The 22937-nt window shown below is 37.5% G+C and overlaps 1 protein-coding gene across 1 annotated transcript in view; it reads left to right on the top strand.

Moving 5' to 3' along the window:
- LOC136029008 (bromodomain-containing protein 8-like) overlaps positions 1-22937 on the top strand; it is a 72127-nt gene that overhangs the window by 26975 nt on the left and 22215 nt on the right. The window contains exons 5-7 of the mRNA XM_065707021.1: positions 15133-15336; positions 16223-16732; positions 21666-21858. Coding sequence (XP_065563093.1) covers positions 15133-15336; positions 16223-16732; positions 21666-21858 — 907 coding nt within the window. The remainder of the gene's footprint in view (positions 1-15132; positions 15337-16222; positions 16733-21665; positions 21859-22937) is intronic.

The raw sequence follows: 22937 nt of genomic DNA on the forward strand, positions 1-22937 counted from the left end.
CAAGATCAATCAATAGTTTGGGGTTTGATTTGTAAGAAAGGTTGACATTTGCAAATGCGTGAATGAAAGCGCGTATGTTTTTACGCATGCATCGCACCTTAACAGAAAAAAAAAATACCAACTAACGGAAAAAAAGTAAAAAGAGAAGAAATTTTGAATTAAAATCAAGTTGCCATCAAGTCATGGCTAATTGGAGAGAAAGCCAAGACAGATAGTCTGAGTGAGAGGCAAAGCTGGTATGAACCATAAAAATGACGTTAGTTTTACCTGTTGATAGATTTTGTATCATCCATCCTAGGGCAGAACTAAGGTAGATAGTCATAGAACTATGGGATATTCGATATTTTTGGGTTGACTCATGATGAACAATGTCCCCTGGACTTATGCAAAACAGGGGACTGAAGTTGTTTTGACTCACAGGCGAACAAGTGACCTAACCCTAATAGTCTTACCCGCCTGGAGTTTCAGGCGGACTACTGAGTTTTAGGATTGACATATGACCAACAAGTCCCCTGGACTCGTAGGCGAACGGAGAGACCTATAGTTTTACAAGTGTTTTGGTACACGGTACGGGTGAATGGTGGAAATGCTTATGTGTTAGCTTTTGGTGAGGCACTCCCGCTTAAGATCTCGGGCAGGTTGACCAAGTTTTAGAATTAACAAATGACCATTATGAGGAAAATTTTATGCGCAGGAATAATTTTCTGGGGGGTAACTGTCTAAGTAGGGGATCAGCCGGGGAGGGGGGCATCAGCCAGAAAAGTGTAAATGCAAAAACAACTAAAAAAATAATTGATAGTCGGATTCAAAAGTATTTTCTTTTGGTAGGGGAGCGAAGAATTATTTGGACACTATAAATACATTAGCAACTAATTCGAAACAACGTTTTTTTCTCTGGGTTTACCAATGACAATAGCTATCAGATTTTTAATTACGTGTGAAAAACTAACTTGGGGATTAGCTGGGACATTATAAATACATAAAATTATCAAATGAAAGGTTGGGTAAGTTTATAAGGAAACCCTACCATGGTCTTAGCTTAACCTGAGTTTTGATGTCAAGGACCACTAAGAAATGCTTATTTGGGCACAATATAGAGTAATTACATGCATATATATATATATATATATATATATATATATATATATATATATATATATATATATATATATATATATATATATATATATATATATATATATATATTCAGCAAGAAACTAACCTAGCTAGCGTAACCTGAATATGTGTGGGATTTACTTATCCGTTGACTCGCCCAGGAATGGCTCGCGGATCACCATATTACATGACACTTCCGTCCACAATTTCAGATAATAAAGCTTCCATATAAAATTCTTCGGAAATGTTTTTGTGGGGCTAGGAGTTTTTGTCGCGGTTGCTTTTTTCCACATGGATATCTACTTTGCTGAAGTAAACTACGAAAAATCTCGGATCTAAGTCGCAACACTCCAGCTACATCTGAACTCGATAAAAATTATTGTGTATTCTCTTTAAATGAACGCTGTTTTTACTATCGAGGTAAACACCTTTATTTTCTTAAGTCTTTATTTGTCTTCTTGGGGTTTGGTCAGGACACTCGTTCTAAGATATGGAATATGTTTGAAAAATCTAAGGGGGGGGGGAATAAGCTGGATATTATGCATATATAAAGAACTAAATTAAGAAGAAATCTTTCGGTATTTTGAAGAAAAGCTTACCAGGGTCTTAACTTAACCTTAATAGAAAAACTTCCATGATAAAGACAGCAAGGAAACGTCGACATAATACACAGTAAATATATATATATATATATATATATATATATATATATATATATATATATATATATATATATATATATATATATATATATATATATATATATATATATATATATATATATATATATATATATATATATATATATATATATACAAGCATAAATTTACCCATTTTTAGTATTTTTTTTAATGTGTGCAATATTTAAAAACTAGCAACAGAATACATTTTCTTTGAAGCAATGTATTCGGTTTTAGCTAACCCTCCACATGCCTAGAAATGACTCGCGGATTGCCATATTACTTTGGTATCCATCCACAATTTCGGGTAATAACGCTTCCAAGGAAAATTTATCTTTGAAAATTTCGTTGAAAATCAAATTTGAAAGTGTCTTTTTCTTGAGTTTGCCTTGGCCACTCGTTCTATGATGCTAAATTAAATAAATAAACAACGAAATTTTAGCTGAAAGTAAGGAGCAACATTAAAACTCAAGACAAACAGAAATTATACCGTATATGAAAGATTTGCCTTCTCCATAGTACCTTGCTCATTACGCTAACGTTTCTAGCACTTTTAAGAAAGCTTCCTTTTCTAATTAAGCGGCCCTTGTGTTTCAGTAACTGTTCTTATAAAGATGGGACAACAGTCAAACTTTAGCGTAAAGAACTAGGTATTGAGAAGGGGGATAATCCCTTCATATACAAAACAATTTCAGTTCGTCTTGAGTTTTAATGTTGTTCTTTATATTCAGTTTAAAAACAATCAATTTTTTAATTGAATTTCTGATCGTTTTTTCAAATAATTCTGGTGAATTTAGCTCAACCTCCCGTCAATCACGAGAAACTCCTCCACGGAAAGTTACTCCCACATAAAATACACCCCCATCCCCCGCAGTATTCCCTCCAGAAGGCTCCATATTCGCTGAAAATTTCTTAAAATTTCTCCCGGACGATTCAGCCTAAAAAAGTCTCCTTAGCATACTTTCATTTGAAAAAAATAACATTAATTTCTAATCGTCTTCTCGATCACTCCGGAAATACCCCCCTTCCATGGAAATATTTTCCAGAAATTCAAAAACGATGAAAATAGCTCCTTGGTTATTCCTTGTAACATCTCCACATGCAAAATTGGGTTGGCAAAGAGAAAGTTTGACAATTAAAAAGAATTTCGTATAGGAATTGTATCAATTCTCCCCCCACGGTAAAATTTCCCCTAAAATTTCACCCCCAGTATGAAAAATTTAATTATCCCTGCGGAAACCCACCCCAAACACAAAATATCCACCCCCTCCGTCTGAAAAATAGGCACTTTATTTAACGTAAGTGGGTCATTCAGTTACCCAGAACTGGGCTAATAGATTGATATCGTGATTTTATCTAAATTAAAGCTATTTTGCTTTACGTTTGGTCGACGTTTTATTTGTCCAGTCACGGCAATATCTGGTATTTTAAGTCATACGGATTCCAAATATGCAAATGTTCTCATTTTTTATAAGACTGAAACCATCTTGCCTCCCATCCTACGGACAGCCTTGGCTGTATGCGTGTATTATTCTATCGTTTAGTTTAAATAACTTTTTAATTTTTCATTTTGCTGTAGTCCATCTAAATGAATATCTCAGTCATTTACGAAAGTTTTGTTTGGCTGTCTTCAATAAAATTTATTTATTTAATTTTTTAAATAAAATTACATTTTTTTCTAAGGATATTTTTTTTGAATAAAATCTGTTTAAACTCTTAACACTGAAAATTGTTCTTGGTCAAGACTTGATATGTGGATATTTTATTATAAGTTGCGAATTAAATTATTTTTTCTATCTTAAGAAACATAAATAATTATGACAAGATGAATACTGCAGCTATAAGAAAATGAAACGAAATTGATGGTGTCAGGAGAAGGAGGAAGAGGAGTGGGTGGGAAGGTCACGGACCCTCCTTATGCCCAATATGTATCCGGTCGTACAGCGCATCAGAAGAAGACCAAATTATAACCTTGCACACAGGCTGCCGGGAAATAGTTTTTGGATGGGGGTGCAAGGCCAAGAAGCGAACAAGCTAGGGAGGCCAAGCATCTACAAATGGTGTTTATGGCATCAGAAGGAGGAGGGGTTGAGGACTCACCGACCCATGTTATGCAAAATATGCCTCAGTCATACAGTTGAATAAAAGCCCAATCATAACCATTCATTCTGCCTGTCGGAGGATTGTTGTAGGCTCGGGTGCGAGGCTACAAAGCCACTAAAATAACAGGCAGTAGATCATAGGCAGCGTAATAGCGCTGCGTAAGGAAAGAGTGATCTGGGCACAGTGTTTTTTTTTTTTTTTTTTTTTTTTTTTACCAAGACGCTTCGTATAGAAGGAGCTGTCGTCAGAATTTCGAAAAAGCCCATTCAATTGGAAATTGAAAGTTCTAGTGCCTTTTTAAGCATCAGAAGTAATTGGAGGGCGATCGTTCCCAATCCCACGCCCATCAATTTCCCAAACAAATCCAATCAGAATTTTGAGATATTCATTTTGTTCAGCATAGTTGGAAAGCCCAGTAATTATATCTTTGGAAATGCCACCCCCCACAGCCCTTGGAACAAGCGCTGTAAGTTATGCAATTTGCCCATAACGGTTGCAGCAGTAGCTACAACTTAGTAAATAGTGAACTACAGTCCATAGTAACCAAAAGTTGAAAAGGGCGTTTTGAAAAAAAAAAATGTTTAATGAGAAAAAATTGCCATGTGACTGAATCAGAAATGGTAACTATTGTTTCAGTTAATCTTAAAAGTAAAAGTTTATTGTGAAAACAAGTTTGTGATGATTTCGAAAAAGAGCCTGAAAACCCTTGAAAATAGCGTAAGATCAATCAATCAATCAGTTTATTGATACTAAAAGAAAAAACTATTACAAAAGTAAAGCGGTTCCTAGGCCCAAGAAGCTTTGCTTGTAATGGACCACAGAGAACAAGAATAAAACACTCTTAAAAAAAAAAACAAAAAAAAAAAAAAAAAAAACACTGGAACAAGACAAGGACATTGAACAGATAGGATGTTTAACAGATAGAAGATTTAGAAGGAGATTTAACATATAGCAGAAAATGATTTTAAAAGAAGAGAAGAGACATACAAATAAGGATAAGATTAATAAAGAGAGAGAAAAATTATTAAATTGGAAAGACCCGACGAAATAATGCCTTTGCAGAAAGAAAAAGATGGACATCCGAAGGGATGGAGTTCCATAATAGAATTGATTGATATACTGGAGACCTCTGGGCTGTTGTAGAAGATCGTTTTGGTAAAATAAATCGTCGAGAAGAATAACATAAAGAAGAAAAGTACCTACCTGAGCCTGTCCGTGAAAAAACTGCTGTAGGGGCGGTGGGAGAGTACCTAGAAAAGCAGAATGCGCAAAATAAAGAGTACTTTTACCTATAATATGATCCAGCGGAGCTATTCCAGTATCATTATAAGGATCAGAGGAAGGGTAAAGTCGAGGGAGAAGAAAAGTAGCCTTCACTGCCCTATTTTGGGCTCTTTGAAGTGAGCAGAGAAGAGATTTATTAGTATTACCCCAGACAGAGCAGCAATAAGAAAGGTAAGGATAACTAGAAGCATAATAAAGAGAAACCATAATATCAGAAGGAAGAAATGAGTTAATCCGGTGCAACATTGAAGACTGGCGGAGGATTAAGGAACGGTTGTGAGTTATATGCGGTTTAAAAGAAAGAAAACAGTCAAGATACACACCAAGAAATTTCACCATAGTAACTTGTGGTATAATATCGTTCCCAAAAGTCAGGGTGATTGGCTCTTGTACGTCTCTCATACGGTAAGGGGTCCTGAAGTTGACAATAGCACTCTTTCGGCTGTTAAGAGCCATACCATTTGACCAGCACCAATCCTTTACTTTTGTGAGTCAGCATGGTCGAAAAACTCCAGTAGGACAATTAAAGTACTCCACCTTCAACACCAAGGAAAATCACATTTTTGCATCCGGGTAGCACTGATGTGTCTCCTTTTTTCTCCTTTTTTTTTTTTTTTTTCCACCAAGGCTGTCGAATGACCAAATACCATAGAGAGATGTTTAATGGCTCATTTAAACGAAAATTCTACTGCCGCGAATTTGATACTGCCCTTTTTAAGTGACCAAAAAGATTGGAGGGCAACTAGCCCCCCTCCCCTGAAAGTAATCCAATCCAAATTTTGAGATAGCCATTTTATTTTACATTGTTCGAAGGTCGAATATATATGGTTTTGGTGGTGATATGACCCTCCATAGTACCTGGGGAAAGGGCTGTAAGCTGAATCGGTATCAGATGCATCGATATTACGCGTATCAGTATGGGAGTATTGTTATTGCGCGTATTGGTATTTCAGGCATCTTAGACAGATTTTTAAAAGCTCATATAAAAGATATCGCTCATATCTATGTCTGTCCTATAAATTCCTCCATTAGCAAGTTCGAAACGTACTAAAAACGGCACTTTTGGTGCCATGTCTAAGTGGGAAATCCGGGGCTAGTGTGCTATCAAAACTTTTTAGAGCGACGCTTAATGGCTCATTTGAAAGCTACTACTCATATCTAGGTGATTTTTATGAATTCTACCATCCGTAAGTGTGATATAGTACTAAAAACAACACTTTTGGTGTCAGTTCATAAGTAGAAAAGCTTGGAAGCACAAAACGATTTCATGGTTGTAATAATTGTGGTCCAAAACCCTTAACTGGATCTTTACTAGAATACCTCCCGTATGTTTCTCCTCCAAGCCCCCTTAATAAACTATGCAATTAAGGTTCAAACACTAATATATCAAATTACACTGTTAGTGGCGTTGTTCTGTTAGTACAGCGTTGGACTTCAAATTGGAGTGTCTTTCGTTCGATTCCTGCTTGGCTTTTTTTCAATCAGGGTTTTGTGCCTTCTATATGATAATTTTTAGATCATTTTACTGTTTTGTAAATGTGATGCACCCATTTTCTAAAGCATGTGCCAGGAAAATATCTTGTCAAGCATATTGACTCAAAAGGAAACAGAGGTCATCCAGTTAATCGTTTGCAAAGAGATTCTTAGTAGATCACTAAATCCGTACCCCAGCGAATAGCGTCATTTTGTCGAAATCCTGTGGGTTGTGCGGTCAGTGTTGGAGCCAATTTCGTAAATCAAGTGAAAATGGAAAAAAAATGAAAAAAAAACTGATAAAAAGGTAAAGATGCGCTAAAGATAACTGACCTGTTTCACTGGATGCTTGAATTATGCATGCTTACCTTAGTTTTGACAGCATTTTTGGAGAAAATGAATTTTAGCAGGGTGGAGGGCAAACTTGAGTCTGGTGGAAACTGAGGCCCGGGAGAAAACTGAGGTCTGGGAGGGGCAATTGCCCCCTATTCTCTGTAGCAAATTACACCTCTGGCTTCAACCCCTTGCCACTTAGTAGTTGGAAAAGTGCAGGCATCTGGTTCTGGAACCCCTCAAAGTTGAATATTAGAAGAAGTATTATTTATATTTTAGAAGTATTCTTATACTTACTTATTCAAATTATTTACTTGACAATTCTATTGTAATATTCTCTCCGTACGTAAGATTGTGTATCCAAAGAGGAAGAAAGACAAATGGAAACAGCTCTGTAGGAGTATTCAGGTAATTCTTCCCAAAATTTTTGAAGTGAAAACAAACTTAGTTTATAATACCATTTATCGTCCTTACACAAGAAATGATCTTTTTTGAAATTTCGATGGATTTCTAAGTAATGAGTGGCTTTTCTATACAGGGAAAGGTCAAACAACTCCCTAAGCCTAAAGGCACAATCTGTTGAGCTAGCAAAATTTTCCACAAGCATGTCGATATACAAACCTTTCCGCTTAGTTAACTTTTTGTGTCGAAGCTACTCGCCTTGAGCTACTTTCTTAGGTGCTACTAAATTTAATTTTTTTAAACAAAGAAATAAAGATCTATTTTTTTTTTTACAAAATGAAACCACACTATGTTTTCATTTTGTTTTCCACTCTAAACTTATTTTTTCCTTCAATTCTTGTGCGGCTTCTTCGTCCAACTCCTTAATAGTATTGAGGTGTCTTATATCCCCTAGATTGGAAGTGATTAGAAATTCCAATCTAGAAATTGTCCAATCTTTGAAATTGTTAAAAGTGTCTTAAATGGTTTACATTTACTTTACTGAGACTTCTATATTGTTTGTGTTTTCAGTAAAGCGGTACTTTTCTGTAATCATACAAACGTAGGGAAATATAAATATCACCAGTTGATTTATTTGCACTAGTTTCATTGATTTATGTTAGGCAGGTTGTGAAGTAATAATTTTTTGTTCGTTTAAAGTTTCAACTTCGCTCTTTACTTCCCTCGCAATTTTGTTTTTTAATTAATTGTTTACATGTATCCTAGTATTTGTTATTGAGATAGCTGGACATGTTTGATCTTTAGTGTCCAAAAGACAAAGGGCATTCAGGCGAACCTTTCAGAGGATATTGAGGGGACTGTTGAACTGATTTAGAACTCGTTTTGTGCATATGGGTTTTCGAAATGGCGTAACTTAGGAATGACTGAGTATATTAATTTGGAACTTCCAGAAAATGATGAAGGGGGGGTGATCAGTTGATCTAAAAGGTAATATTTGTACGGTAATACTACTACAACTACTACCATTACTACCACCACTACTACTACCAGTACAACTACCGCTTCTGTAGCGAGCTATACCAAGGCTGAGGATATTGAATTGAAAATTCGAAGAAATGTTGAGGGGAAAGTTCAACTGAATCAAAACATAATATTTGCAAACAGATTGTCAAAAGTTCGTATCTGCAATGTCTTTGGAACGGCTTATCAAATCAAGCTGAAACTTCTAGAGCATCATGAGGGGGATGTTCAACCGTCCAATAGGCACTCTGTGCATACTACTATTGCTATTAATACTGCTGTTACTTTATTGCTGTTACACTATGTGCATGCAGATTGCCAAAAGGGCGTATCTCAGCAATTTATTAGGGTATCTGTCATTGTTGGATTCACCTTCTGTTCATAATCAAATTAAAAAAAAAAAATAGTAAAAAGAATACAGTCTTGCGTTCACTACATAAAGATCACTCCGGGATTATTACTAAAGCCGAAAAAGGCATACTGTTGTTTTATTTGATTCAGATGATTACGACAAAAAGTCAGAGAAATTTTAAAGTATTCTGACACATATGAACAAATAGCTACCCATCCCACAGAAAAATCTGTCAAGGAAGTCCGAAGAGATCTTTCTTATCTAAAAGGAAAAGTTGAAATCACTGATCGATCGTACAAAAGTTTTTACCCACGTGGGTGCACATCTCCTCGTTTTTATGATCTTCCTAAAATGCATAAGCCCGGTAATCCAGTTCGACCCATTGTTTCCTCATTTAATTCTCCTACACAAAAAATAGGGAAATTCTTATCTTTGTATTTCGCCTACTTATTCAGGCTCAAAAATCCTATATTAAAAATTCCACCGATTTCGTTTCTAAGTTAAAGCAAGTCTCGGTTAAACCAAATACAAGAATGGGCAGTTTTGATGCGGGTTCAATGTATACCAATCGTGATCCTCAAAAGGCTGAAGGGATTTTGGAGCATAAACTCAGTTCTAACCGAACTATATCAGAAGAATCTACACTTTCGAATCTGACACTTCTTTCACTTACAGCCCTTTGTAACAGAACTTCTTTTTACTTCCATTATAGAGGCATTAGGCACCCCCCTTTCACCAATTGGGGCTGATATCTTCATGGAAAACCTTGAAGAAAAGGCTATTTTGCAAAGTTTTTGTAAACCGTAATTTTGGGTTCGTTTTAAAGATGATATTCTTATGGCACTTGGTATTTACCAAGTGACATATTGACTTAACTTGACGTAATGCTCCTGTCGAAAGGCTTCCGGTCAAGAGTGATGCTACACGGTGCCTCCATTTAGACCTATGTGGACGTCCTCCTGAATATTTGCCATGGCTAAGAAGGTACCTGTCGTGTCTTTCCATCTGGTAGGGGGGACGACCTCTTGGGCGTTTGCCGCCGTGCAGCACGGGATCAAAGTCAAAAATTGTTCGTGCGGAGTGTCGGGGGGCATGCGAAGGAGATGTCCGTACCAGCGTAGTGTTCGTTGGGCGAGTTGGACTGAGAAGGGCGTTTGAGCAGTTAACGCCAGGAGGTCCTCGTTGCTAACAAAATTGTGCCAGAGTAGTCCTTCAACGTGACGAAGATGTTTAGTTTGGGCTATATTTACGGTGCTAAGTACAGACTGAGTGACTGGCCAGGTTTCGGCTCCGTAAAGAAGCACGGATCCCACCGAAGCATTGTATATGCACAACTTGGTCCTACGGCTGATAGAAAGTTTCCTCCAAAGGGCGCTTAGTCTTCCCACTACAGCTGAGGCTTTGGCAATTCGGTGCATTAGATCTTTGAGGATTGATCCGTCATTTGAGAGGATAGAGCCAAGGTATGTAAGTTCCACAACAATCTCAGCTGGTTTGTCACCGACCATTAGGACTGCCGGGGGACGCGGTGAGTTACGGGGCTCACCATACATCACTTTTGTCTTCTGCCAATTAGTTGACAGCCCTATCTTTAAGGCTTCATCAGCAAGGATCTGTAGGGCTACTGTGAGTTTCGACGGTGAATCGCAGACAAGAGCAAGGTCATCTGCATAGTCAGCGTCTGAAAGTACTCTATCACCGTAATGCAACCCAAACTGGAGGCGGCTTATGGTCCGAGTCATAATGTAGTCGTTGACACAATTAAATAGCTCTGGAGCAGCAGCACAGCCCTGACGGACTCCAGTGTGGATTTCAAAAGATGAGCTGCGTCTGCCATTGACTTGCACGCAGCTCTCAGTCCCTTCGTGGAGCCGCTCGAAAAGGTTGCAGTACTTCTCTTGTAGTCCCGTTGTTTTCAGTATGAGCCAGAGTGATTGCCGGTCGACAGAATCGAAAGCAGCCTTGAAATCCACAAAGGCAACATATGCTTTTTGTTGAAATTCTCGAGTCTTTTCTATCAGCTGCCGCATTGTGAATATTTGCTCCACGGTGGACCTGTTGGATTCTTCGTTGGCTTTTGAGGAAAGTGGTACAGCGGTCCAGGAGGGTCATAACGAAGAGCTTCCCTGGCACAGAGAGGAGTGTGATGCCACGATAGTCGGAGCAGATTCTTCGCCTGCCTTTCCATTTCCAGAGAGACAGAATGATGCCCGCTCACCAGTCTTTTGGAATCCATTCTCTAAAAAATACTATTGAGAACAGTACTTGGAGCCAGAGAAGGGTCGCTGCCCCACCATATTTCAACAGTTCTGCAGGGATACCACATACTCCTGGGGATCGGTTGTTTTTCATCCGTTTCAGAGATTTCAGGATTTCTGTAGAGGTGAAAGGGTGCTGCACACTTTCACACGGGGCCTCAGGGGTGCTGGATGCAACTTGAAGAAGGTCAGGGTCGGGCTGGCTAACACAGTCCAGGTTTAGAAGTGAAGAGAAGTGATCCTTCCAGGCAGACAGTTGAGCGCTCTCGTCAGTGAGAATATTTCCATCCTTAGATGTGATAGGGCCTAGGGAGGATGGCTTTCCATCTGTAAGATCCCGAAGGTGTTTATATAGAGCGCATGTGTCACCCTTTCTGGCGGCCTCCTCAAGATCGGTGGCCTTTTTCTTGGTGAATAGCTTTCTGTCTCTGTGGAGGAATTTATTTCTTACGCCGTTTAGACGTCTGTAGGTAGCCATGTCTTTCGCTAGGCGTGCTTTGCGACGTTGTTCAATAACATCTAGGGTTTCCTGCGATATCCAGGAATTTTTGCTGGGCTTCAGATGACCGATAGTACTTTCAGCCGAAAGCAATACGTCGTCCTTGAATAGTTGCCATGCTTCTTCAGATTCTGAAATTTAACTAAGACAGTCGAAACGGTTTGAGATGGAGACAGCATAGACCTGGCGCGTGTTGGAGTTTGCGAGATTGTTCAGGTCTGATTTGGGGGGACGATGATCACTTTTCCGGGATTTCGGGTGTAATCTAAGGTTAGAGACACAAGCCTGTGGTTGGTGTTTCCCAATTCGACACTTCTTTAAGTTCGGCAATTAGCTAAAGAGGGACCCCAGCGTCGGGACACGATTATGTAGTCTAACATCTTTCTTGTTCGTCCGTCATTGCTATACCAGGTATATTTGTGAACTTCTTTCCTTTGAAAAAGGGTGTTGATATTCACGAGATCGTGCATGTTGCACAGCTGAAGGAGCCTTAGCCCTTTGTCGTTCAAGCAGTCGGGTGTTACAGGTCCTAGAACATTGTTCTAAACGCCGTCTTTATCTCTGACACTGCCTTTGAAGTCGCCAAGAAGGGTTAAAACGTCATGAGGGGATACTTTTGCTTGGATGCTAGACAGCTGGATCTCATCTGAGGCTTGGTTTGTTGGGGCGTAGCAGACAATGATGGTCCATTTTCCATTTTTATGCTGGATTTGCGCTGTGAGTATTCTGTCTGATATTTGCTCGTAAGAAAGGAGGCACCTCCTGTTCCAAGAGTCTAGCACAAGTGCGACTCCATTAGTTTTGGTTCTCTGATCACCCGACCAGATTAGGTGATAGCCTTCACCAATGTCTTCAGAGTCGTTTCCTATATGGCGAGATTCAGTTACACCTGCTACAGCCACACCAAAATGCTTGAGTTCTAGCACAAGCATTGACTTCGCTCCGTGGGAGTAAAGGGTCGGAACGTTCCATATGGCCAGGCGAATACCACCTTGGTCAATAAGGTTCAAACGATGGTCAAATTTCGGCCCGGGGACATGCTGAGGTCTTGAAGGCTAAAAAGAAGATCGATCATCCGAGGCAATGGCATCACTATTTGTTGCAATTAGGTTCGGGTGGAGGGTCGCAAGCCCAACCGAACCTAGGCCTGGGACATGATTAGCTAGAGGAGTCTAACTATTGAGTGTCCCTGGGGTGGGCTCCACCCACCTTGTGAGGTCAAGGCCACCCTTTGCGTGGACCGTTTAGTTAGGGGATTCCCCGTATCCAGTGGCACGTGGTCAGCAGACCAAGGTCTGCTTCATTCCGGACGAGCTCCACCCACCACCAAGTGACATAAAGCGATCGCAAATTCTGTCGGTCTCGGTTTTTTCTAGTTTAGGCACAGTTTTTCTAGTTTAGGTTCTAGTTTTGGCAGGCGTATAAGCGACCAGACCAGATAAAATTAGAAATAGTCGTTTCCCCGATTCGACCATCGGGGGGGGGGACTGAGGGGACGGTTAATTCGGAAAAATTAGAAAAAATGAGACATTTTTAAGAACGGGTGATAAGATCTTAATGAAATTTGATATTTAGAAGGATATCGTGTCTTAAAGCTCTTATTTTAAATCCTGACAGGATCCGATGACATTGGGGGGAGTTGGACGGGGAAACCTCAAATTTTGGAAAACACTTAGAGTGGAGGGATAGGGATGAAACTTGGTGGGAAAATAAGCACAAGTCCTACATACGTGATTGAAATAACCGGAACGGATCCGTTCTCTGTGGGGGAGTTGGGGGAGGGGATTTTTTAATTCTGAAAAAAAGTAAAAATGATATATTTTTAACTTATGGAGGAGCGATCGGATCTTAATGAAACTTCATATTTAGAAGGACCTCGTAATTCAAATCTCTTATTTTGAATCCTGACCAGATATAGTGTCATTGGGGGGACTTGGAAATGGCTTAGAGTGGAGAGATCAGGATGAAACTTGGTGGGAAGAATAAGCACAGGTCCACTATACTTGACAGACATAAGTGGACCGGATCCGGTCTCTTTGGGGGAGTTGGGGGGGAGTAATTCGGAAAAATTAGAAAAAATGAGGTATATTTAACTTACGAAAGGGTCATCAAATCTGAATGGAACTTGATATTTAGAAGGATCTTGTGCTTCAGAGCTCTTATTTTAAATCCCGACCAGATCGGTGACATTGGAGGGAGTTGGAGGGGGAAACTAAAAATCGTGGAAAACGTGAAAACTGAGGTATCTTTATCTTACGAATGGGTGATCGGATCTTAATGAAACTTGATATATAGAAAGATCTTATGTATCAGATGCTTTGTTTTCAATTCAAATAGGATCTGGGGACATGGGGGTTGGAGGGGGGAAACAGATATCTTGGAAACCGGAAATCTTGGAAAACGCTTAAAGCGGAGAGATCGGGATGAAACTTGATGGGAAGAATAAGCACAAGTTCTAGATACGTCATTGACATGATAATGGCGTTGAGGGGGGGGGGGGAGTGTTAATTCTGAAAAATTTGAAATATTGATGTTTTTAACTTAAGAACGGGTGACCGGATCTTAATGAAATTTGATATTTAGAAGGGACTCATGTCTCAGAGCTCGTATTTTAAATCTCGACCAGATCTGGTTACATTGGGGGGGGGGGGTGCTCGAGGGGAAACTGGAAATCTTGGAAAACGCTTAGAGTGGAGAGGTTAGGATGAAACTTGGCGGGTAAAACAAAAAAATGTCGTAGATACGTGATTGACGTAACCGGAGTGGATACGCTCTCTTTGGGGGATTTAGTGGGGGGTCCAGTGCTTTGTCGAGTTTGGTGCTAAGTAAAGGGTAAAACAGTCGAATGTAAACAATAGTCCTTAAGTTTGACCGCCTGAGCCATGCTTCGAATGTAAAGGTGAAAAATTTAATTATTCATCAATTTACAAACCGTAAATGAGTTATTTTTAATAAATATTTTTCTGGAGAAGCGATATTGTATTATATGAATTAAAAAAATGGAATGATTGAATGTATTGTGTTAAATAGAAGGGACCCTGAAGAAAATAGCCTCGGTATTACGTTTTAAATAAAGGCAAAATTCTAGAAAAGTAATTGATACTATGGGAGGAATTTAAGATAAACATTTTTGTAGATTTTTTTCTTTAAATAAAACACCCCTTATTTGAAAAAGAATTGAAGACATTCAATGGCTTGAATCGGGTTTAGATGAGAAAAGAAAGAAGTAGAAGGACCTACTTTCAATGTCCAATCGAAGATATAAGGTTTTACATTTGCTGCCTAAGTTAGCTACACCTTTCTCAAAGCTTTGGGCCAATAAATTGATACGAATGATAATTACGCATACTTTAATGTCGTTGAATTATTTCTGGTGACTTTGGAGTCTAACCTTTTTACCAATTACCCGTTCAAAAAAACTATATGCATTCGAAAAACTGTTTAAGAATTTGAAAAACACTAGCTAAATGTTAGAAGTGTTGAATCAGTTATATTTTCATGTAAATCCATAGCTGCTAAAGTGGGCAACACTGCCTATTCTTGTTTACTGAACATCGCAGATTACAAACATAAAAAGCTTGGCAAATACTAACCAATGTTTCTCCATTTCAGTGTGTCACTGAAGAAGTGGATATACCAGACCGTGAATATGAAATCTCTGTTGAAGGCAGTGATTTTCCAGTTCCTGATGAAGGATCAATTACTCATCTTGAAATGCCACCTGAACTGACCGCGGAAGAAGTTGAAAGAACTTTAGGTGAAAGTGAATTAATAGAGGTTATAACTGATGATATGGTAGTTGAAGACAATGAGTTGGTAAGTCTTTGCTGTATAGGACTGATCAGGGATGGTTGAATTTAGGTCCATCGGCTGCAGCGACCTACCGAAAGTCATACTGCCTAAAAATATGAATTAAATTCACAAAATTAACTCCCTTTATGATTAAAAGTCTTTTCTTTATGGCTTTTTTGAAGTTTTGATTACCTTTTGTTTATCAGAAACTTTGAATAATATAGGATGGAAGAGCAGGAGAGTTGATGATCCGGCGACGAGTTTTTTCGCAGTAGTTTTTCTGTTATAATTGCAGTGCGGCACATTGTATATGGCCCTTGTCTTCAAACCTTTGTCCATCCCATGATCAGACAAAGGGTAATCATTCATTGCAAAGGGTAATTATAACATTTTCTAAAATAGGGGAAAGTTCCATGTTCGTAGTAGAATCTTTGCAGCAATCAAAGATTTTTATGCCAATTTTGCAGATATATACTGAACCGACTGAATATAACTAATTTTGTTCGTTTTAAGTTTCAACTTTGCTCTTTACGTTCATAGGAAAGCTTTGCTTTTTGTTGTTAATTGGGTAAATCATCTACGAATAATTGATCTAATTGACAAGTATACTTAAAAAAAAGAAGAAAAAAAGAAAAATAAACGGAATACGAATGAGGGTGCCAGAAAAATCTTGGGGGCCTAAGAAGCCCCCCCCCCCCGCCCCCTAGATCCACCCCTGGTGGGGAATGTTTGATATAGTAATCTGCTATTTTGTAGAGTTAACGAAGACAAAGCGTCACTTAAAGAAAGTGAAACAAATTATTATGTATTCATTTATGCAAGGAAAATGAAGCTACTTGTTACGAAAAATTCATTAATTTATTTTAAAGATCTAAGTTTACTTGATTTTCAATTGCATTTTTTTTTTCAGCCAATCTCCGAAGCCCCGGATGAAATTGAACCAAATTTAATCCCTCCAAACTTTGAAGAGATATCTGAGGATCAAAAGCTAAAAATCACACCTTCTTCTCCACTAAAAGAATCACCAACACTTTACACAGAAGAAACGCAAAATTATCCTTACGAGGCAAAGGTAGACATGACTTGCAAGGAAACGAACACGGAAATAGTTGATAAAACTCTATCTCGAAAAGCTAAGGCTAAAAAGAAAAAAACTGCCAAAGTTAAAAGGGATGCTGTATTGGCTGAAGAGAAGGAGACCATTCTACAAAATGTTGATGCCCCGGATCCTTCCCAGGTTTCTCTCACCATGAAAGCGGTTGATGTTTCACCCACAGTTGAAGTAGAAAAAGATGTCATGTCTTTTGTTATAAAAGAACCGACAGATGCGCAAGTTGGAGGTAAATCTTTTGAGGAAGTCCGTATTATGGACAGGAAAGCAACAGAACTAGTCGACAATGGTGAAACTTCTATGGAGACGGTAATCTCGTATTATATATTATTATTATTTGGTTTACATTAGTCTTAACCTTAAGAAAAAATAAATACTTGAAATAAAATAAATCCGTCAAAATAAGAAAACGGTATTGCAAAAGTTTTACAATAAACCGGTTGCTGAAACATGCCTTGAAAATAGGGTTTTGAAGGGGTGGGAAATTGAAATATTGAGAACTGGGAACCCTTTAAGGCTAGTCAACACTATGGAATTAGGAAGTTATAAAGTCTTTAAAAAGCGTGCTTAGTGATCCAGGATTGCCTATTTTGCGTTCCAACAGCTTGGGCCTATGGTCTTCCAAATAGGGGCCATTATTTTGATTGAGCAGTACCTTCAGCCTTAGATCTTTAAAAACAATCAAAAGCTTTTTGGATGCATTATAACTTATTTCAACGGGTTATTGACTTTTTGAATTCATATATCTTATTTGAACGACTAATTGGACAAATGATTAAATTTCGCCATTTTGTTACTTCTCGTGGTGTAACTAAATTTACAACCTGGACTTGTCTCTCGGAAGATTTTAATTTTTAATTTTAATGCAGATGTATCAAAAAAATTATATGTTTTTTAATCAGGTCTAGAATCCTTAATTTTCTGCGACTGATGGTGTGGGACACCAGGTCTGAATTCATAGAGTGCTAAATGTTACATATCCTTGACCCACTAATCTCGGTTACTCACCTAATGTAAAAATAAAATAAAAAGATAAGGTTTGGAATCCACTTTCTCTGTAATAAGTTTAGTATGCATTTTCTTCAGTCTTTATATTTTTGTATATTGCGTTATTTGTTTATGTTTATATTCACGTATTGCCTTGTTCATTTATATTAGTATATTTATTTAGTCTCTCACTGGCGGGGTATTTTCTTTTGCTCCATGTCCAGTTCTCAGTCCCATTTTTTAACATTTTTTTTTTGGGGGGGGGGTCAATAAATTATGACAACACTATCGCGAATTGGTCTAGTTTCAAAACGTAATTCGTACGTTTTTAATTGTTGCATTATTGTCGGATACAAATATGTCTTGTCTGTACTACATGGTTTGGATTACGAAAGAGTTACAAAAATAATGCACGTGCACTGTCTAAATTCCGATGACTTAAGTTTTAACTTTTATTTTTTCCTCGTGAAATATATCGGTTGATCGAAAGGTTAGAAACAATGTTTTGTTTCAACAAAGCATTCGATCCTCTTAACATATTATCTATTTTCTACTAGAAAAAACCCTTGTTCTCTTACAAGTTATAAATCTGACTGAATCTTACACAAAGCTATCGGATAACAAACCTGCAGCACCCATTCACTACCTGTAGCACCAAGCTCACTGCAGCAACTTCATATAACACTCACAACATATCACAAACTCAGTGCAGCGCCACATCACCTGAGGCAAATGCAGCTGTGCATGCTCCTCCTCTATCCCAATGTATTCACCGCTCCTCTCTTTACCACCTCCCTAGAAACTCCAATTTTCATTAAATCCTTCCTTGCGATCAACTCCCATCCTCTTCGGGGACGACCTGCTTTTCGCTTGACCCTAGATGATTGGCCAAAAAGGACGATCCTTGGCAGTCTGTCATCCTTCATCTTCAGGAAGTGTCTTGTTCATCTCAAACTTTCTCTCGTTAAAGCCATAGGAAGCGGGATAGAACTACATTTTTTTGCACAGCTTACTGTTTGAAATACTGTCGGTCAAACAGGTTAGCAAAAACATCTGTAGACAGTGTTCCCGGAAAACATTTAACAAATCCTCTGTTGTTTGGAGGGCCCAAATTTCTATACCTTATTGACCACTGTCACCCACACTTGACCACTTGACTACTGTAGCTTTTAATAATTCCTATTAGGCAATTATTTTCAACTATGAAGGAACGCCTGGGCCTTGGCTATTCTACTTTTAACATATTCACGGTTTCCACCGACTTTACTAATAATACTACCTAGGTAAGTAAAGCTATCTATTTGATCGATTTTCTTGTTGCCCAACATCATCTGGTCACCTTTAATCATTGCTAGTAGCGACTTGGTCTTCTTAGTATTAATTTACGAACTTCTTCTTTTACCCTGAACTCTCAAAATCCCCGAAAAAACCATTCATTTTGCAAACATTTTCATATAAGAGACTCAAATCATCAGCATAATCTAAGTCTAGGAGAGTTTTACTTTCCCATTTAATTCCATACTCTCCAATAACCTCTGTCGCGCTCTTTAGGACAGATTCCATGAAGATGATCCTTATAAATGGTGATAAAAGACAGTCATGCTTAACTCCTGATTCAATACAAACCCAGATACTAACTTAATTTCCAACATTAAACGCAGCAATGTTTATCTCATACTAACCGCTTTAACAATAATTACTTTGATGTATTTTTCTTGTATGTCATACAACGACGTAACCTTTGTTAAAGTTCTCCTATCGGCTAATTCAAATGTTTGCGCATAATCTATAAAACTGAGGACCAAAGGGGTTTGATGACTGAGGTACTTCTCAATCATCTAAGAATGAAAATTTGGCACATCTCCCCCATTCCTAAAACTACACTGTTCGTCTCTTAAGACTTTATCTACGGTATCTTTAAGTCTAAAAAGCATCATATTAAGTAATTTACTTCCTATAGAAACCAAACTAATACCTCTATAATTACCACACTCACTCTTATCCCCTTTCATGTAGAGGCGTTAAAGTTTTCCTAGAATCGCTAGGTACTTTCCTTTTTTTCAAAAATCATATTCATAATCTTCAATAATTTATCCCTTAACTACGCAATCCCCATATTCAAGAATTGCAATTACCACACTATCAGCACAGAGGGCCTTATTACTATTTTTGCTTTAATCTTTTATTGCTGAATCTCGTTGTTTCTCGCAAAATAAATTTTCCTTTACCTCCAAAGTGTTACTAACTTTTTCATTCTTTTCTCTATCATATCCTGTAATTTTGTCACGGTTTAAGACTTTCTTAAAACGTTCTACTCATTTGTTATTGAATAGTTCCTTATTAATGATTGTGGTCCCTATCCTATCTTCCCTTGGTTTGACTACTCCCTCTTGGTACTCCCAAATTGACTACTCGCTCTTGGTTTTCTTAAAATGACAATTTAATATTTTACTATGATGCCACCTGGCTGTATCTTACAGGTCTTTTGTTGCTTTATTCATAGTCTCCACTTCACATCTCCTCAGTTCATATTTTAATGCTCTCTCTACTTTCCTTCTATTCCGCTTATTTCCATATGATCTCTCACTCAAATACTTCTTGTACAAGCCCCTCCTCTCTTATACTACATTTGACGCAATTTCAGTAATATTCCTAGCCGCGTTTATAACTTTCTTTCCTAAGACATCATCTGCTAGTTCAGAAGTATTTCCCTATAATTATTCCGTCCATCATCTACATTGTCAAATTTTAGACTCTCTAGCCCGCTATTCAACTGTTCCTGGAAAGTTTTGCTCAAATTTCCATCCTGGAGTCTACCTGTGTCTGAACTTCCTGGAAGGTATTTAGCTTTCCTACGTTTCAGCTTTACATTAACCATAGACACTTCTAGATAGTGATATTTACTTCTAGCGTCAATAATAATACTTTTATAGACCCCTGTATCTTGTATTGATCCTACCAGGCTTCTGTTTACAACAATATAATCACTAGGGTTGGCCGTATAACCATCGTGCGAGAACTATTTTAACTGACGGGCCATTTTATTACAAAACGTTGTATTGGTTATAGCTGGATTGGTATAGCTACAAAATAGCAGCAGTATTTAATTGTTACTATTTTCCTTTCTTACACCAAATTCACATTGGCTAGGATAGCATGTATACCTAGTGTACCAGCCTGAACATTAAAATCCCATTGTAAAAATACCATAATTCAACCTGGGATTCTGTTGGGTATTCAGGCCCATTCACAGATAACTTACCAATCCTACTATTCAAATATTGCTGAAACTTGGCTTTGGTTGATGCTGTTGCTAAGATTCTTCTTGCGCAAGGAAAATTTAAGCATTAATACACCACTGTGTTTTTACAAAATCAATTTTGAGGGAGTATTTTATATACAAGGATCGTCGCACAGCGTAGACCGAACTCGTATCCTTCTTATCAAAGGGAGAGTAATCGCCATTATGCGTTGACAACAAGTTTTGCAGCCAATCTAATTTGTTTTGAATTTATGATCTGGTCGGCTAGTTCCAATTTCTTCAAATAGAAAATTCTCACAATAAAAATTTATAAATCTAGTGTTGACTGGTTAATAATGTATTATATCACTGCATAAGTTTCTTAGAAGTTCCAAAAGTTTTTTCCAACTTGTTTTTTTTTTTCGTCTATACATATAAGGGTTTGCAACAAAACTTTAATGGGTTTGAGCCTTTAAAAATATCAAAAGTGTTGAACTGGTGTTTTAGCTAAATCTGTTTCTGAATTCTAGCTAAATCTGCATGAGTGGGTTTAGGATTTACTGATTTCTCAAATTAGTATTAGCTTGTGAATCTCAGTAGTTCTAAGTTCTCATTGTAAAGGACAGTTTAGCCCGTGAAAAATGTCAGATGTACTGGCAGAAAAAATTTGTCATTTTGTAATTATCGCAGTAAAACATGTCTCCGTATGTTTCAAGAAGTAATGGCGAGTTAAAAAAGATTTTGAGACGATCAGAGCGTTTATGCATGTTCATAATCAATCTGCAATTATAATGTATTTACTTTCAGGAGTTCAATGTTTCCAGTTATTTAAAATAATCTAACATGTTACTAGGATCAAGATAAATTTAAATTTAATAGATTTTCTATATGACTGAGAATTTATAAGCTGACATTTCTTTCGATAATTTTTTTCTCTCTGGAATTCCATTTCTTTTTCTGTTTGGTAATATCATTATTGATTTGGTTGTCAAAAATAAATTTTACTTTTGTTAGGACCAAACCGTAGAAACAGTGCTTGGAATAGAAGAAGAAAAACTTTTGGGGCAATCTTCTGAAGTAATTTCTCCTGAACGTCCTCCGCCAGTTCAGTCTCCTGAAGAACTGCCTGATGCCAAAGCTCCTGAACAACTGTCCCGAATTCAGCTGCCAGTCCATGAAGAGCAGGAAGGGAAGATGGAGATGAAAGGTACCCAAGTCAAGGATCAGTATGGTCCTTATCGGTTTTGTGACAAGAATAACTCGCCATATCCTCGCTTATAGTGATTACCATTTTCAGTAGGAATCCATTTGTAGATCCTCTGTCTTTGACAAAAGGGTTTTCAAGTGAAGATTAGCAGACTTAATTCACACAAAATGGACGATTATGACGACTATAAGTGTAAGGCCTAATCTCTAGAGGATATCCATCCAACTTAATTTCTCAATAAGAGTCTCACTCTTTTTTAGAAAAAGAAATCAATAGTTAATTACCCAGACTGAAGGATAAGACAAATTCTCCCTCCCATTTTTTATTCTAGGTTAAGACCAATTTAAAATTATTATTAGTTTTTTTTCTTCTCTGCTTCTCTCTTTGCTGTCAACTCCTGCCGCCTTCGCGGCGCAAAACGCTATCTAACACCAGTTATATTTTAGTAGTGTCCGTATAATATTACTCAGGATGAAATGGAGGAAATATTTTCATTTAATTTTGTTAGAATTCTTAGTTAGCATGCAATTTACGATCATATTTGATCTTAGTTGCTTTTTTTACCGATAAGTTTGTCGTCTTTTTCATATTTATTAGAAACCAATCCGAGGTAGAGTGTGCCAGAATAAGATGAACAAAATTCTTTAAAGTGGCAGACAATTCAGAAGATTGAACTGTTTAAAACTGTTTTTGTTATGGTAAAAAAGAAAAGAAAGAAAGGAGACTCAAGGGGTCTCCTTGGGGCATCGACTCTCTGAAAAAAATGGAATACTTCTTGGTGGTACTGTTCTTGTCCTTGGTAAATAAGCATTGAAGACTGTCAAGGTGATTTATCTTGTTTTGTTTTAAATCTTCGCTAATTTTTTTTACTAATAAGTTTATCTCTATACATAGTCTAAGACAATTGCTAAAATAACTAAGGCTCTATTTAAAAGTAATTCACTGTTTTTTAGCTATAATGGGAAATTAAAATTATTCACTGATGCAATGAAAAATATTATTTTAATGAATCTTTAATTGATGAGAAGCCACATTCATACATTTTTATAAAATCATATGGTCACTTTTACCTAAAGGTA

This window comes from Artemia franciscana, chromosome 1 (genome assembly GCF_032884065.1).
Source record: "Artemia franciscana chromosome 1, ASM3288406v1, whole genome shotgun sequence".
In the NCBI taxonomy this organism is placed as follows: Eukaryota; Metazoa; Arthropoda; class Branchiopoda; order Anostraca; family Artemiidae; genus Artemia; species Artemia franciscana.